The following is a 15931-nucleotide window of genomic DNA, read 5'->3' as shown; positions in this document are numbered from 1 at the left end:
CTCTCTCTCTCTCTCTCTCTCTCTCTCGATTAAGGCGACCAGGACGGGGGGCTCACATCTCTCTCTCTCTTTAGGGCGACCAGGTCAGAGGGTCGCATCTCAGAGTCGGCGCAGAGTAGGGTTGTAAGGTGCATGCAGAGGAGCGGTGAAGGAGGTGTTAAGCGGGCGAGGTCGAGCAAGCTCTCCAAAGGTTGAACCTTGCTGGTTAAATGTTGGTCTATTATTAATCGAGAAGTAGTGCAAACATTGATATCTTACTGTCTAATTTGCTTACAAAAACGTACGACAGCATAAGTCGACCATTCAATGATCTATCCCAAAAAACACAATATACTGCACATTGATGCAGCTCTACATAGTCATTCTGTTATTGTTTTGAAAGGACGAGGCCCTCAAGGCTCAACGGACAAGGTAAGGTAGCAGGACGGTTGTGGTGCAGACACCCTCAAGGTACAACGATAGTCTAGACAGTGAGGGACCAGTATCCCTTGCCTGCGGTGGCAGATGGCGACCTGACGTTGTCGAACCATGCCCAGTAGGAAGGGTTGAAGACAGCCGGTGAGGCAGGGACGGTGCGGGGTGTGAAGGGCCCCGCGGAACCGCGCCATCCTTCCAGGCATTTCAACAGAGGCAAGAGCAGCTTCCCATCCAGAACGGCAGTGAAAACCTTCTCGATATCCTCACCAGGGCTCCTTGTTGCAGTGCCGCGCAGCAGATTGGTGCCCAGCTCAGTCCGGACAAACTTGTAGATGGGGTAGGTCCTGCAGTTCTTGATCCTGTTGGGCACTGCATAGTCTCCATTGTCGTACCTGTCCCTAGCCTTGGGCACCTCCTCGTCAAGGAGCTTCTTGAGCTGGGCTTCAAAGACGGGGATGGCTCTGAACAGGGGAGTGACCTCCTTAGCGTTCTCTTCTTCCTGAGGGGTTTTCAGGGCCTGCTCGACCAGCATTTCCCTCAGCTGCAGCATGAGGGCGTAGGAAGGGTTGGAAGCATTGTCGATGTAGGAGAAGACGGGCTGGTGGTCCACGATCTGCAGCAGCTCCTTCTCAGAGAAGCGAGTGGGGAAGAGAGAGGCGTTCTCCGTGTAGAGAGTGGCCTTTGAGGCGTTCTCCACGAGGCGCTTCACTACGGCTTGCATGTTCTCCTCTAGATGCCTCAGATCCACAGCCTGGCAAAGGGCCACCATATAGGTGGATGACATGAGCTTCAGTATCTCCACAGCTTCCGCCGTCTTCCTGGCCGCGATGAGCCCCAGAGAGTTCACGTCCTGGTTGTGCTGCTCAGCACTCTGCACGTGCGTGGTCACGGGATTGGCCAGGTATTGCAGCTCCGAGCAATAGGCGGCCATAGCAATCTCTGCCCCCTTGAATCCATAATCCAAGCTGGGATTCGGCCCGCCGCTGAGATTCGAAGGCAAACCAGAATTGTAGTAGTCGCAAACAAGCTCAGAGAATTGCGCGAACATGAGCTTGCCGATGGCGGCCAGGGCGATCCTCATGTTGTCCATGGACACGCCGATGGGGGTGCCCTGGAAGTTGCCCCCGTGCAGAGCCATGTCGCGGGAGACGTCAATGAGGGGGTTGTCGTTGACAGAGTTGATCTCCCTCTCTATGGAGTGGGTGGCCGTGCGGATGACCTCCACCTGAGGGCCCAGCCACTGGGGAGACGTCCGGAGGGCGTAGCGGTCCTGCTTGGGCTTGGAGAGGGGGTCTGTCTCGTGCAGCTTGGCTGCTGCCTTCATGTAGGAGCTACCTTCCAGCAGGAACTCCATCACGGCGGCAGCCTCGATCTGGCCCGGATGGTGCTTGAGCTGATGGGTAAGGGGGTCTGTGAACTCGGGCTTGCCCTGCATTACCTCGCAGAAGAGGGCGGACAGCACCTCCGCCAGCAGCACCAGCACGTTGGCGTCGAAGCACACATTGGCGGCCACGGCGGCTCCAACGGAAGTACCATTGACAAGTGCGAGACCCTCCTTGGGCTGGAGCTCGAAGGGAGCCTCCACGCCGGCCAGCTTAAGAGCCTCGGCGGCAGAAACCTCTTTCCCCTCGGGCGTGATGGCCTTGGAGTTGGATCTGGCGGTAAGCAGCCCGGCGATGTAGGAGAGGGGGACCAGGTCACCTGAGGCGGTGATGGTGCCTCGAAGGGGCAGCTTGGGAATGACGTTGGCGCACATGATCTTGCGCATGGCCTCTAGGATGGCCCAGCGGATGCCGGAGTAGCCCTGCATCAGGGTGTTGGTCCGGACCAACATGGCGGCCTTGGCGTACTTGACGGGCAGGCTGCAGCCATCAACGTCTCTTCCGATGACCCCCGCGTTGAGGAAGCGTATGAGCTCCTTCTGGAGATCCACGGCCTGGTTGGTGCGGCGGTGGGAGGTGGCACCGAAGCCCGTGGTGACGCCGTAGGTGTCGGTGCCCTTGAGGATGTTGTTGAGCACCCAGTTGGAGCTCTCGTCCACTCGCGGCTTGGCCTCCGCCTCGTCCAGCTCCACCTTCACGCCGGCCCTCTGGGTCACCGCCGTCACCTGGCCCACCGTCAGGCTGCTGCCGCGCAGTACCACCTTCTCGCTCTCCCAGAACTGGCGTACCATGCGCCTGACGTCCTCGAAGTGGCTGGGCTGCAGTGCCTCTGCGGCCTTGCCCCAGTGAGGGGGTTTCGCCACGGGGCCGTCCACGAACAGCGGGTTCTTACCCTGCACAGGCAGCGGGAGCGTGGGGGGGCGGTGCAAGTCCGCCAGCTTCTTCTGGGCGGTCGCGGAAGCGTCGGTGGTGGCCATCTGATGAGGAAGTTAGCTTTGACAAAGTAAGCTAGCTATGTATGCGGAGGAATGGCGAGTCTGGCGGGGATCTGATCTAAGAGAGGAGCACTGGAACTCTGAGAATAGGAGTGCTCCGATTGCCTTTGTAATTGCGTGGATGATGGGAGCGGCGCGGTGCACCACGACTGGTCATCCCATTGGGACTCAGTCCATCTCCTGACTTAGTCAACGAAACCCTTCCAACGTGCCGCAAAACTGCCAGTGAACGATTTTCACCACAACCAAGGCGTTTCTACTAATCACACTTTCTATTATATAATCTGCGTAGCATGTTGCACCCGCACATGGGCTGCTATATTCCAGGATATCCATCCGCAATCCACGTCGCTTTGGTGGCCGTCCAAGTAGTGGCACAGCAAGATTCATTTCATTAAAATAATTACCAGTCACAAGAGGAGGACAAAGAGAGCTTGGACGCTAGAGTATAGTGTTTTTTTTTTTTTGCCGAGGACGGTTGAATCTCGATTACATAATGCATTGATCAGCCCTAAAGTAACAACTATGACTATATTGATATTAAAACCCCCACTTGCTTCTTCACGACCCTTGTCCCAAACGTGATTTTTGACTTGCATCATGCCCGTTTTGGTATTTTGATCAAGCCACTTATTTTGAATGACCGCCAAAAAAAAGGTAGATGTAAAAAAACGGCACTTTTACTGAACAAGTCATTTTGAAACGTGACCCAACTTGCCAAAAATCATTCCCACCTAGGTTCTTTCTTATGTATTCAAATGCACATGTGTATGTGTGTGTTTATGCATGTACGTGTGTCTTGCACACCATAATCTTTTTTTTTGGGACCAATAATAAGTATATATGTTACTTCAGAACTGATTTTACATCCTGACCTTTCTAAACCAAATCTACAAATTGAACACACCCCTAGTTATAGCCCTTCACTTCATTCAAGAGTTTACAGAGCAGATTCCATCTGTCTTCCTCCAACACAAAGCTGGATTGCCCCCAAGAGATTTGGTACCCCAACTGAATGCAAGCTTCCATCATAGCTTTAGTAGTACACCCTCTAGGAGTTTGCTTTTCTAATATTTTCCTTTTTTTTACCAGATTTTAACTGTAGCCCTGGTTCCAACAGGATTCTCTATGAATGCCACAAATGTATGATCCACTTGCTTCTCCTTAAGATACCATCTTCTGACTTTAGGCCCAAATTTGACCTATTTAGGCTTCAAATCCACACCAATACTGACCTGCATCATATTAATAACATGTTAGGTTTCCCTAGTATGCTTGAAGGCTCCCCCAAGTAGATACAGAAATCAAGTGATGCCAATCTGCAACTTCTGCATTAGTTGACTCATCCCCTCTTTTTCTAGCTTATTCACACAGATAATAGACCAGCACATACACACACTTTTATGCATCAAATCTGTCACATCCAATCCCTTTAAAAGATCCATTCTGAAATACAATAGAATTCCTAGTAATCCAAACTTTCCACAAGTAACAAGCTCTGATAATGTTAAAGAGTACATCTGTAGCCTCATCATTAGAGATCCACTTCCCTAAAATCTAATCCCCCCAATGAACCTGAATCCCTAAACAGTGCTCAACCCACTTTCCAATTTTGCCCCATGCACCTTTGATGGTTGGATAGTCCCAAAATGCATGTTTTCCATCCTCCAAAGCAGTTCTACATCTGGGGGTAGCACCCACTGGTAAATTTTTTTGCATTAATTTAACCCTAATGGGCAAAGCCCACATGCATACCCTTCATAAGAAAACCTGAAATTTAATAGGTAAGTGGCATTCCCACAACTGCTTCCATCTCCTCTTCCAGCAACGAGGGTCCAACTCACCCTCCAAATTCTATTACAGTATACCTACCACATTGCTTTCCCCCTTTCTTAATTTAGTATACAAATCCCTAGTTTTTCCTTTTGCTAATTTAGCCCCATTGAACCAAGCCCAGTTTTTTATCTAACAAGACTCATCAAATGCAGTAGAGAACCACCCAAGCTGAATATGTACAAGCACATGTCCCATTAAGTCCCTTTCCCTAACAGACAAGTGAAATTCCAGCATCAGCTAATCCAACTCTTTCCACCCCACAAATGTCCAGTCCCTCCAGCGTCCTTACCACTTTATTATTCAGTTTCCTTGCTGAGTAGGTGTTAAGAAGACGTAAGGGGGGGTTGCACACCATAATCTTAACTTATAGATACTTTTATTAGTGATCAAGTGTCGTATTTTAATGTCTACGCACCGGTCAGCTCATGTTTGTACGGTCCCCATCATAAGGTTAAGCAGCTCTAGGGCCCGACATTCTCGTATTCACATGGAATGGGAGCCTAGGAGGTCAGATGGTGTAGGGAGAACTTAGACTACTAAGCATGCTATGGACTATTATCCCATAAATGAGGTAGGTAAACTTTACACTTAGACACCTTGTAGGAAGTGTGTGGAGCCCAAACGGGCCTAGCTCAAATGGGCGTTGGAGGTGCACACACTGCATATCAATGTAGCCCTTTACAAGGCGGTTCAAGATTGCAGATTGTGGCGTCGACTATAAGCACATATACTAGCATGTTCTAGTTATAGCTGCCCCGTTGTATATTGGCCTACCAACCCCTTCTCCATAATCTACATTATGCAACAATGTGATCCGCAACTTCTATTAGCACACAACCTTCATCTCGACAGTTCCATATCAGCCATCGTAGCTCCCTTCACAAGAGGATACGAGTGCGGGGGCTTTGTCATCTATCGTATCATGTGTATTGTTCTCTTACTCTATTACTGTGCAATTTGAGTTGCTGTGTTGTGAAAAATCCTACTTCTTGTAAGGCATACACCACCCCACATGTATCCTCTCACATCACTTTGAATTTTATGACCAAAGCTAAGGAGAGGCCATGTAGATGGAGGGAGAGGTTCACATTTCACTTTGTTTACACGATTTCTTAGTCATGAGAACCAAAGTGGTGCTCTTAATGGAAAAGAGCAAGGAGTCCATTATCCACATCTTGCATTAGGGTTCGCTGTGGCTATCAATTCATGAGGTTGATAAAGTTTTTTTGTCCAAATTTGGAGAACCAACACAAGGAGTAACTTCTTGTCCTAAAAAGGACAAAGCTTTTTACTATGAGCTAGAGAGGGTTTAGGATATGCAAAAATGGTGTTTACACAATTGAGTCATTTTGAAATTTAAAGGCCCCACTTGGTTCTTGGAATTTTATGATTTGACATTTCTTTTTTTAAATTTTATAAAGGAGTATGCTAGATTTAGTTGGCAAACCGTTATACATGCATTATTTCTATCAAGAAGCTTCAAATTACATGTGCATTATATTTTATAAAAGATAAAATAGTTTACATTATCAGCAAGTGCTCAAAGCACCAACTTACTTTTAACTTTATAAGTAGGTTTCCACTAAGTGCAAGTTCCATGGTTATCGTACTATGTGTCCATAGAAGCAAAGAAATATTCTTGTATTTCCATGATTGTCATCGTGCCATGTGGGAGGCATGTTCTAGTGCCCATTGTACTATAGGAGAAAGTTTGTGCACTCTATGGCACTTAAAGGAGATAATGTAAAGAGAGATACATTTTACTCTGGGCAAAAGTTTGTACACTTTATGGCACTTAAGGAGATAATGTAAAGAGAGGTGCATTGTACTTGTGTGCACTCTATGGCACATAAAACAGATAATGTAAAGATAGATCCTGTATCGCACATAAAAGGAGATAATGTAAAGATAGATGCACTGTATCGCACATAAAAGGAGATAATGTAAAGATAGATGCACTGTATCGCACATAAAAGGAGATAATGTAAAGAGAGATGCACTCTATCGCATATAAAAGGAGATAATGTAAAGAGAGATGCATCACATCTTAAAGTGTCCATTGCTTAAAGGGAAATAATTTATCATCATGAGTAGATGGTGTCAAAAAGCAAAAAAATGAGACTACTGTTTTGGATCATTAGATGGGGATATTCATGTTATTTTTTAAAAAATCAACTAGCCTATAAATTAGTAATTGTATTAGAGAACCTCCAAAGAAGTCTCATCCTCTAATGCTATGGGAAAAGCCTTGGAATCCTAATTGAAAACTAATGATGAAAATTTAGTGCTAATAACAAAGAAGTCCCCTTTTAAAGGTTAGTTTTGAATTCTATTATGAGACAATGTTTACTAATAATAAAAATGAAAATTTTGCTAGAAAGTTGAAGTTATTAGAGAGAAAAATTCAATATCATCGTACATTGTGCATGAATAAGATTAGATCTATAGACTACAAAACATCCATGATGGCAATCCATATGACCACCATCCTTATGAAAGCTTAAAAACTATAGTGACTAAGGGTACAAAGGCAATAACAACAAATCCAAATTGGGATTTGGAATATGGGCGAGAGCATACTTGAGCTTGAGGGGGAGCGTTGAAGGAAAACAAGCTCAAGTAAGAAAGTAACATAGAGCATAGAAACAAGCTCTTAGAATATTATGTTTGGTAGGAATAGTTTATTGTGAAAAGTATGCTTTCTCTTCTCTAGGATTAAATGCTTTCACCGTAACTATAAGGAAAGATAATCCTCACCCTTTTTTTACTCAAAAGAGGGTTGAAATTTTATTCTAAGAAGGTGAGCAATATTTTGTGCAAATAAGCACTCTAGGGATATTCTTTTTATGTACATTTTGACACCTTTGGCCTTCATTTGTTAAAAGGTGTGTAATATGTAACCCTCTTTTCAAAAATAGCCTAAGAAATGAGTCTATTTTTATTCAATTTAAACATTTAGAAGAATTACTTTTAAATGATAGAAATAGTAAGAAAATACATCATTTCATAATTCATGTTTATTTTAAAAATAGCCTAAGAAATGAGTCTATTTTTATTCAATTTAAACATTTAGAAGAATTACTTTTAAATGATAGAAATAGTAAGAAAATACGTCATTTCATAATTCATGTTTATTTTAACATTCGTGCTGCTTAATACAAAACAGTGAAACTAAAACAACAAAAGTATTATTATTTTTTAATTTTATTATTGGCTAGTAAATCTTTGAAGTATTAAAAGAATTTTTTCACAACCATTATGCTATAATATTTGTAATAAAATATTCAAAACAACTTCCATGCTTTTTATAGTTTCTACAAGAGTAGAGATGCTTAAACAAAGCAAAAAAGGAAAGAAAAGTGTAATTCGTCAATTGTGGACATGCTTAATTTGTATGATATAGAAATTCTTGTGTATGGATTTAACTTAAATAATTATGGACACTTACGCGAGAAAACAATTGATATTTTTAAGTAAAAGGTCCAATGACTCTTCTAGTTGATTGGAAGAGTTTCTTCTCCTTTGTAATTCTTTTTTCAAATTGGACGTTTTTGGGTTTAGAGTAAAATGTAAGTAATGTTTTATGCATTTTTTCCACAAAAGTAGTAGTGGTTTTTTTTAAATGTTTGACATGAAAGTATGTCTTTTGTCTCTATAAATTTGAAAAAAGGTACATTTTTTGTTTTTTTCCCAAAAATGGAGTCGAGTGAACGTTTGCACGATTTTGTGAACATTTTTCATGACTCGCTGTTTATTTATATGTAAAAGGTTTGCATATAAATAAGGTTCAGGGGATTTCAAATTGAAAATACCTAGAGCAATGGTTAATAGGCATTAAGGTCAATGTAAAAGGGATGTAGATGGTGCATAAGGGAAGCCCAAAGGCCACAGAAGTAGGCACCTCCTTATAGGGGGGAGTTGAGGAGGCATTGGATAGTAAAAGGGCCATGCCTAGCCATTGAAAGGTTAAGGGACTGAAGTTGGAAGGTCATGCATCAGCTAGGCCTATATAACCATGTGTTTAAGGTCCATTTAGGATATGGTCGGGTGGAGAATCAAAGTTCTGGTCTTTCAAGTCCTCAAGCTATTGATGCAAGGAGCATTACATCACATGTATAAAAGAAACCCAAGCATGTGATCCTGGCTCAGACAATGCTAAAAAACAAACCCAACAATACGCAAAACCACTCACCAAGGTGCACGTGCGTGAAAGTACTATAAGTAAGTGAACCACTCCCTAGCAACTCAAGCCAACAAAACCCAAGATATGAATGACCAAACACTAACCAATTCAGTCTCTCAACACCTATACCACCATCGTGTGTGAACAGTCCTTAGTGTTAATGAGGGTGTAGGTTGTAGATCAATAACTTGTGTGTGAAAAGGATCAAATTGTTGTAGACGGTCCCACAATGCGAATAGCCAAGGAATGTGGTCCAAATGAGTGTGGAGGGATCAAGGTAGGTAGGTATGTATACATGGGAATGGCCAAGTATTTGGGTGTGGGTGGGCAAAAGGTAAGTAAGTAGGAAGTGTGGATAAAGGAATTGAAAAGAAGCGTTAGAACCTAAGAGTCAAATGTTTGAGAAAAGAAGAAAACTCTTCCTCTGCTGCTGCTAGCGGCGGCGGACTCTATAAGTTGAAAGCTCGTTTGAGCTTGGTGATGATGTAGTGCTTCTCTATGCTCTTCTTCACTTGTCATCGTGTCGGCTGAGCCTTTAGTAAACAAGGTGAAGAAGCCTTGGCCGAGGTGAGCTAGCAGTAGACGCCCCAGATTTGTAATAGAATGCGTCAAACGTTGTTATTTCCACAATGTAGCGCTTGCAAAACTGCTCTCCATGCACTTTTCTTAAAGTCTTTGCTTCAAAATTTCACAATATTATGATTATTTTCACCAAGATTAACAAGAAACGCTCTCTTAATTAACCTTGTTTAAGAATCAACCAAAACTATTGGAAATAGTTCAAGATTTCAGCAATGAACTGTCTGCACACATACCTTGGTCAAATATGTAGACTTGTCTTTGGAAACTGTATCAAAATCTTTGCAAATTGTACCTTGCACAACTTTGTCTACAAACTCTTCTTGAATCTGCAAACTGCAACACTCTGCACTAGTAATTCTACACAAGATTTGTATTTTGCACACTTTCTTGAAAACTACACCAAGATTTTGCACACCAACTAATACGTTTATTCAAATTACCAAGATTCCTTAGATCTAGGCAAATGATAAAGAAAACTAGGGTTTATGTGTAGGTTGATTGAAGAAAGACTCTAATCAAGATGGTTTGGCAACTAATCTCAATAAAATGATTGTAAAATTGAACTCAAAAATCAAGAAAATTAAGATTCTCTCAAACCTATGCAGGAATTAGGGTTTTAAATGTGTGATTAGCATATATCCAAAAATAATGATCACTAATCCCATTGTTGACCACTCAAAACAGAATGAACAAAAAATATCAAATTCTGTAAAAAAATGGATTAAGCATTAATTACTCCTTAATCAAAACATCAAGGTGTAAAAACACTAATTCAAAAATGGATTAAGTATTAATCACTCTTTAATCAAAATATCAAGGTGTAAAAATACTAATCCAAAAATGGATTAAGTATTAATCACTCTTTAATCAAAACATTAAGATCTAAGCCAAGGCCTCTGATACCAATGCAAGAAAGCTACACCTAGATTAGCTTAATTAGCCTGATTAGCTTGGATTAGAGAGAAAGCTAGAGAAGTCTAAAGATATCCAATGCCATAAAAGTATCAAAAGGTATTCCAAAGGTTTACTTAAGGTACAATAGACCTAGGACTAGTGCCTTTTATACTCCCAAGGTCCTCATGCCCTAACAACATATGTGTAAATGCCCCCTAAGTCCCATGTGCCTAGGCCTATTCCCCATGTGCATGTGTAGGCATAAAATCCCTTTGTTACAATTAGTGTTTGAATATGATGATTACGATTTATTAAATATCTAAATGCATATTATAATTGTAAATCACTGCTAGGTATCCATTTTGTTGAGATATTCAAGCTCGATGTTAGTGTGAGCCAGCTATGCTATGTGCTGGCAGATTAGGTAGGAACATGTGTGAGACATAAATGACCGCGTGTCTAGCTAGTCATAGTGTGTGGACATTAGCTAGGGTTAGTAGAGTGTGGACACAACTCATTGTGTGTTGTGTGGATTATGGATTAGTGCATTATGCTTTGTGTGAGAGTGGACATGGCTTCCCTCTATGGTTAGGGTTTGCAATATACATTAGGGTTTGCTCCTGTGTGTGTGTCTCCTCCTCCTCTACCGTTCTTTCAACATGGTATCAGAGCCTTGTGCTGTTTATTAGGGTTTATGAGTGAGTGAGTGAAGAGGGAAGAAGAAGAAGCTGTGAAAAGAAGCTGTGAAGCTGCCATTGGAGCTGTGAAGCTTGGAGCACACCAAATACTATCAGATCTGAAAGCTTGGCCTACCGGGTAAGGTCTTCTAAACATCCTTGAGCGGATTGCAGGTGAAACAGGCAAAAGCAAAGCATTTTAGAGCAAATCAAAGCAAAGCAAAATTCTGGTTTTTGAAGCTTTCCATTAAAGCTTGGGAACATTGATGTATGGTGGAAATATGTGTGATTCTGGCAAAGCAAACATGTATCTGACAATGAGAGATGTAATGGCAACTCTTATGCAAGCCCTACTGTGATTTTGGAGCAATTTACATGCATTTAATTGAGAGAAATTACTGGTTTTTTGAGCTCTCACAAAACAGAGAGAAGAAAGTCAAAAATTGATGCATTTGGAGCCTATTTTTGGTGAAAATCAAAGCATTGGTGGATTGCACATGTACCTAGGTGTCTTGGGGACTTGCTTGACTCATCAATTAGCAAGTTAATCACTCCCAAAGAGCTCTACAGCAGGCGGCGCAGCCAGAACTGTGAAAACAGAGAGGTTTTTGATCATTTTGCCCACGAGGAGTTTGATTTCTCATTGGTTACTTGACATCTTCGACAAATTTCTTAGCAATTGGATGCTTTACATCTTGGAGAAGAGGGCTATGTGATTTGTTTAGCCAATGATGCTTAATTGAGCTGGGAATGAGCTGATTAAAACAAGCTGTCCACTGGTTGCAGAGAAACAGAGCATTTTAATCGAGCAATTAATCTTTGGTGTTTTACAATTGGACAAATTCCTCTTACATGGAGTTGATGGACACTATTGCTAAGCCAATGAATGCCTGGTTGCCCAATTTGGTGAAATATTGAAGAAATTAGAGCCAAATCATTACTGGTTTTTCTGGTTTTTCTGGTTTTTTCAAAAACAGAGAAAGGGGTTTTCAAAAATTGATAATTACACATGTCAAATGGAGTTGATACTCAACATTGAGGTTCATTAGGTGTCAATGCAAGTTGCCTATACTTGATTGCACCATTACATTGCGATTTGGAGCCTTGGAAGGCGTGTCAGTTCAGGGTATCCCGCACTGTGTGAGTCAGTTCATCTTAGATGATTACAGGTTGATTTCCTACATCAAATTTGGATTTTGTTGGCTATCTTGGAGTATCTGGAACATTCATTGGAGTGTGGTTGAGCTGAGGAAGGCTCATTTACAGATTTGAAGTGTGCGGAAGGTGTATGCATTGAGCAACATGTCGGACAATCCAGTTCATATTGTTGGTGAAAAGCTGGATAGGAAGAACTTCCAGGCATGGAAGTACAGGATAAAGAGTTTCTTGAAAGGGAAAGGATTTTGGAATCTCATTACAGGTGCTGAGCCAGAGCCTGAGCTACCTCGGCAACCTACACAGCAGCAGCTTATTGCTCATAAGCAGTGGTCTGAGAGAGCATTCAAAGTGCTGCATTATTTGTCATGTATATCTGATGCTATGCTCATACACATTCAGGATGCTGAGAATCCCAAAGATGCATGGGATACTTTGGTCAAGATGTTTGATACAGATACGAGTGCTCGCAAGTCTCAATTGCGACAGCAGATACACAATGTGAAAAGGAATAAAAGGAGCATACATGATTATGTGCAAGAAATCAAGAAGTTTGCAGATGCATTGGCCACAATAAATGCCCCCATGCCTGATCATGATTTGGTGGATATTACCTTGCGTGGTCTTGGCAAGGAATACAAATCCTTTGATACGTCTATCTCAGTGAGGAGTACAGGTCTACCCGACTTCGATGAGTTGGTTTCCCTCTTGCTGGTTGAGGAAATCAAGCTCAGTGATTCATTTCTGGATGCATCTACTAGCCATGATGATGGCAGAAATCAGGCATTTTACTCGCAGAGAGGTTTTAGAGGCAGGGGGAGATTTGCATCACGTGGACGTGGTGGTAATGGTCGTGGATGGCAGGATAGACCTCCACAACAGAATTTTCAGCCTTCTTATGGTGCTCGAGGTGGTCGTGGTTATGCACCTCAGCGAGGCAGAGGTAACCCCCGTGGACGAGGACGTTGGCAAGGCCAACAAAATTCTATGCAAGATGTTGAATGCCATTATTGTGGCAAATATGGTCATATGGCGAGAGATTGCTTTCGCAAACAGAATGATTTGAGAGGGGGAAGAGCACAACGTGGTGGTCATTATGGTGGAAACTATGCACAACATGGTGGCAACTAAGAATGGTATTCGGAGACAGTTTACATGCAGATACACTCCGCAGAGCAAAATGGAGTTGCTGAGCGGAAAAACAGGCACACTGCTGAGATTGCATGAGCATTGATGGAAGAGAAGAATATGCCGCATAGCTATTGGGTTGAGGCTATTTCTACAGCAATTTACATCATGAACAAAACTCTAATTGCAGCCATACATGATGTAACTCCAGAAGAGGAGAGGTTTACTTGGCAGAAAACCTGATTTGTCTCATCTGAAAGTCTTTGGATGCATTGCATATGTGCATGTGTGAGATGAGCTGAGAACTAAGCTGGATCCAAAGCTGAAAAATGTGTGTTTATTGGATATTCCCTTGAGCAAAAGGGATACAGGTGTTATAACCCGGCTACACGTGAGTTGAGGGTAAGCACAGATGTTGTTTTTGATGAGATGAGCAGCTGGTATGCTGCTGAAAAAGAAGTTGTTGGGGCTGATGTGAGTGGAAATGTGGTTGCACAAAATGCAAGTCAGCAATCATAGTCTTTGAGTGGACCAGGAGAGTCCTCATCTAGTGGTTCAGTTGATAGACCATGGAGTGGCAGGCTGCATCATAATACCAGTCCTGCAAATGTGATTAGTACATCACATAAAGGCAAAGAAAAAGTGATTGAGTCCCTTAGTATGCTTGACATTTCTGTAGGGCATCCTCATGTTGATGGAGAGTCTAGTGGCTCGGAGATGAGCCTTGATGAGGATCTTGGGATACCAGCTATGAGAACACCTAGTGTAAAGAAGGCTATGGAAGCCATGAATGTAAAGCTGCGAAGATCTCGGAGAGTGAAGAATCCTGTGTAGAGGTTTCCCTATGATGGTTATGTCTAGGGTTTTGTGAGTGTGTGTGTGCTTGCAAGAGCTCAAGCTCTCTTCTCCCCTGCATCTTTTCACTAATGATCTATCATCAAAGTGAATCTTTGAACCAATAGGTAATGTCTCCACAACTTCAGGGCATATACTACTAAAAGTAGCTCTAGGTGGTGGATAGCATAATTTCTCTCATGCATTCTCAGTTCTCAGGATTCATAGGCCAGTGCATGAACTTCCTCCATGAGTGCACCTCCCAGGGCAAAACCACTGGCATCAGTTATTACTACCTCAAAGGGTAGAGAGAAATCTAGCAATTTCAGAACAGGATTGGTTACCAAGGCGGTCTTCAGCTTATCAAAAGCACTCTGACACCACCTGGCAGACCATTGAAATGGTATATTCTTCTTGAGAAGATTAGTCAAGGGGGAAGCTATGAGAGCATACTTAGGTATAAAAATTCTATACCAACCAGTTAGTCCCTAGAATCCTCTGACTTCTTTCACTATCTTAGGTTCAGGCCAATCTATGACTGCTTGGACTCTAGCGAAATCTGGGAAAATCCTATCTTTGGAATACTAGGAAGCCCAAGTCTTCAACATGGTCAGCAGAGAAAGTTCATTTGCTCTTTTTTGCAAAGAGTTGGTGCTTCCTTAGAATCTCAAGAACTTTTCGGACATGAGCTTCATGGTCAGCTACATTCTTTGAGTAAATCAGAATATCATCAAAGAAAACAAGAACAAAATCATCCAAGTATTCTATGAGAATGTTTTGCATTAGGTGATTGAATGTAGCTGGGGCATTTGTCAATCCAAACGGCATGACAGTGAATTCATAATGCCCATAGCGAGTATTGATGGCTATCTTCTTTGGGATATCTTAATCATTAATCCTGATTTGGTAATACCCTGATTTGAGATCTATCTTTGTGAAGATCTGGGCTCCATTTAGCCTAGCCAAAAGCTCATCAATTCTAGGGATAGGATATTTATTCTTAACTTCAGCTGATTGAGACCTCTGTAGTCCACACAGAGTCTTAGTGTTCCATCTTTCTTTCTCTGAAAGAGAACTGGTGCTCCGGTGAAACACTGGGTCTTACAAACCCTTGTTCTAACAGCTGTCTAAGCAGTTCTTTGAGTTCGATGGCTTCAGGAACTGGCATTTTGTACGTGCGTTAGGCTACTGGTGGCTGAGCTCCGGGGATCAAGTGTATGTGTAATCGATGTCAAGGATGCATTGTACGAGCGCGTCGAATTACCTTGAATCACATCTCCATGTATGGAGAATGGAATCAAACAGGTTTAGAGGTGAGTAGATGTAAATCTATCACATGATCTACTTCCCAAATTGGAGGCATTTTAGTTATAGCTTTGCTGGAAATAAATCCTCATATTCACTTAACCATTCTGGTTCTTTATAGCTTTTAACTTTGTGTCTACTGGATTCATTTTGACAACGTAAATGAGCTGCTTCTTTCTGATTCCTTTTAGTAACTTAGAAGCTTTTACTAATTGTAGACTTGGGGATCTTGAATTTTCGATTCCGTGAACTTTGTTTCCGTGAAAGGTCACGGAAGGAAATGGTTCCATTATGACAGTGAATGTCACCTTGATTTTTGTGGAGCTAATCCATTCCAAGGATCCCGTCGAAAACTCCCAAAGGTATGACTCTAAAACTGATAGTCAGTTATATTACCATCTAGATTGAACTGAATACGATCTGCCTCATGGTGAGTGAAAAGGATCCTCCCACTGGCCAATTCAACTTGCATAGGTTTCCCTGATTTCTAATCTAAGACTAGCTTACGCAAGTTCATCCAGGGGAAATAAATGAATGAGTACT

The 15931-nt window shown here is 42.4% G+C and overlaps 1 protein-coding gene across 1 annotated transcript; it reads right to left on the bottom strand.

The window, feature by feature from the left end:
- Positions 1–202: 202 nt before the first annotated feature.
- On the bottom strand, positions 203–3085 carry LOC147636416 (phenylalanine ammonia-lyase 1-like). The gene has a single exon (XM_086801855.1). It carries the CDS (start codon positions 2774–2776, stop codon positions 464–466), a length of 2313 nt encoding a protein of 770 aa, XP_086657981.1. The 5' UTR covers positions 2777–3085; the 3' UTR covers positions 203–463.
- Positions 3086–15931: the final 12846 nt, after the last annotated feature.

The sequence above is a fragment of the Cibotium barometz genome, chromosome 8 (assembly GCF_041138505.1).
Source record: "Cibotium barometz isolate CiBa-2024 chromosome 8, ASM4113850v1, whole genome shotgun sequence".
Classification (NCBI taxonomy): Eukaryota; Viridiplantae; Streptophyta; class Polypodiopsida; order Cyatheales; family Cibotiaceae; genus Cibotium; species Cibotium barometz.
The sequence above is the reverse complement of the archived record's forward strand: the minus strand, read 5'-3'. Positions and strand labels throughout refer to the sequence as shown.

Bases quoted from the DNA above. Each gene is read 5' to 3' on its own strand.
- LOC147636416 (XM_086801855.1), bottom strand. From the start codon at position 2,776: ATGGCCACCACCGACGCTTCCGCGACCGCCCAGAAGAAGCTGGCGGAC.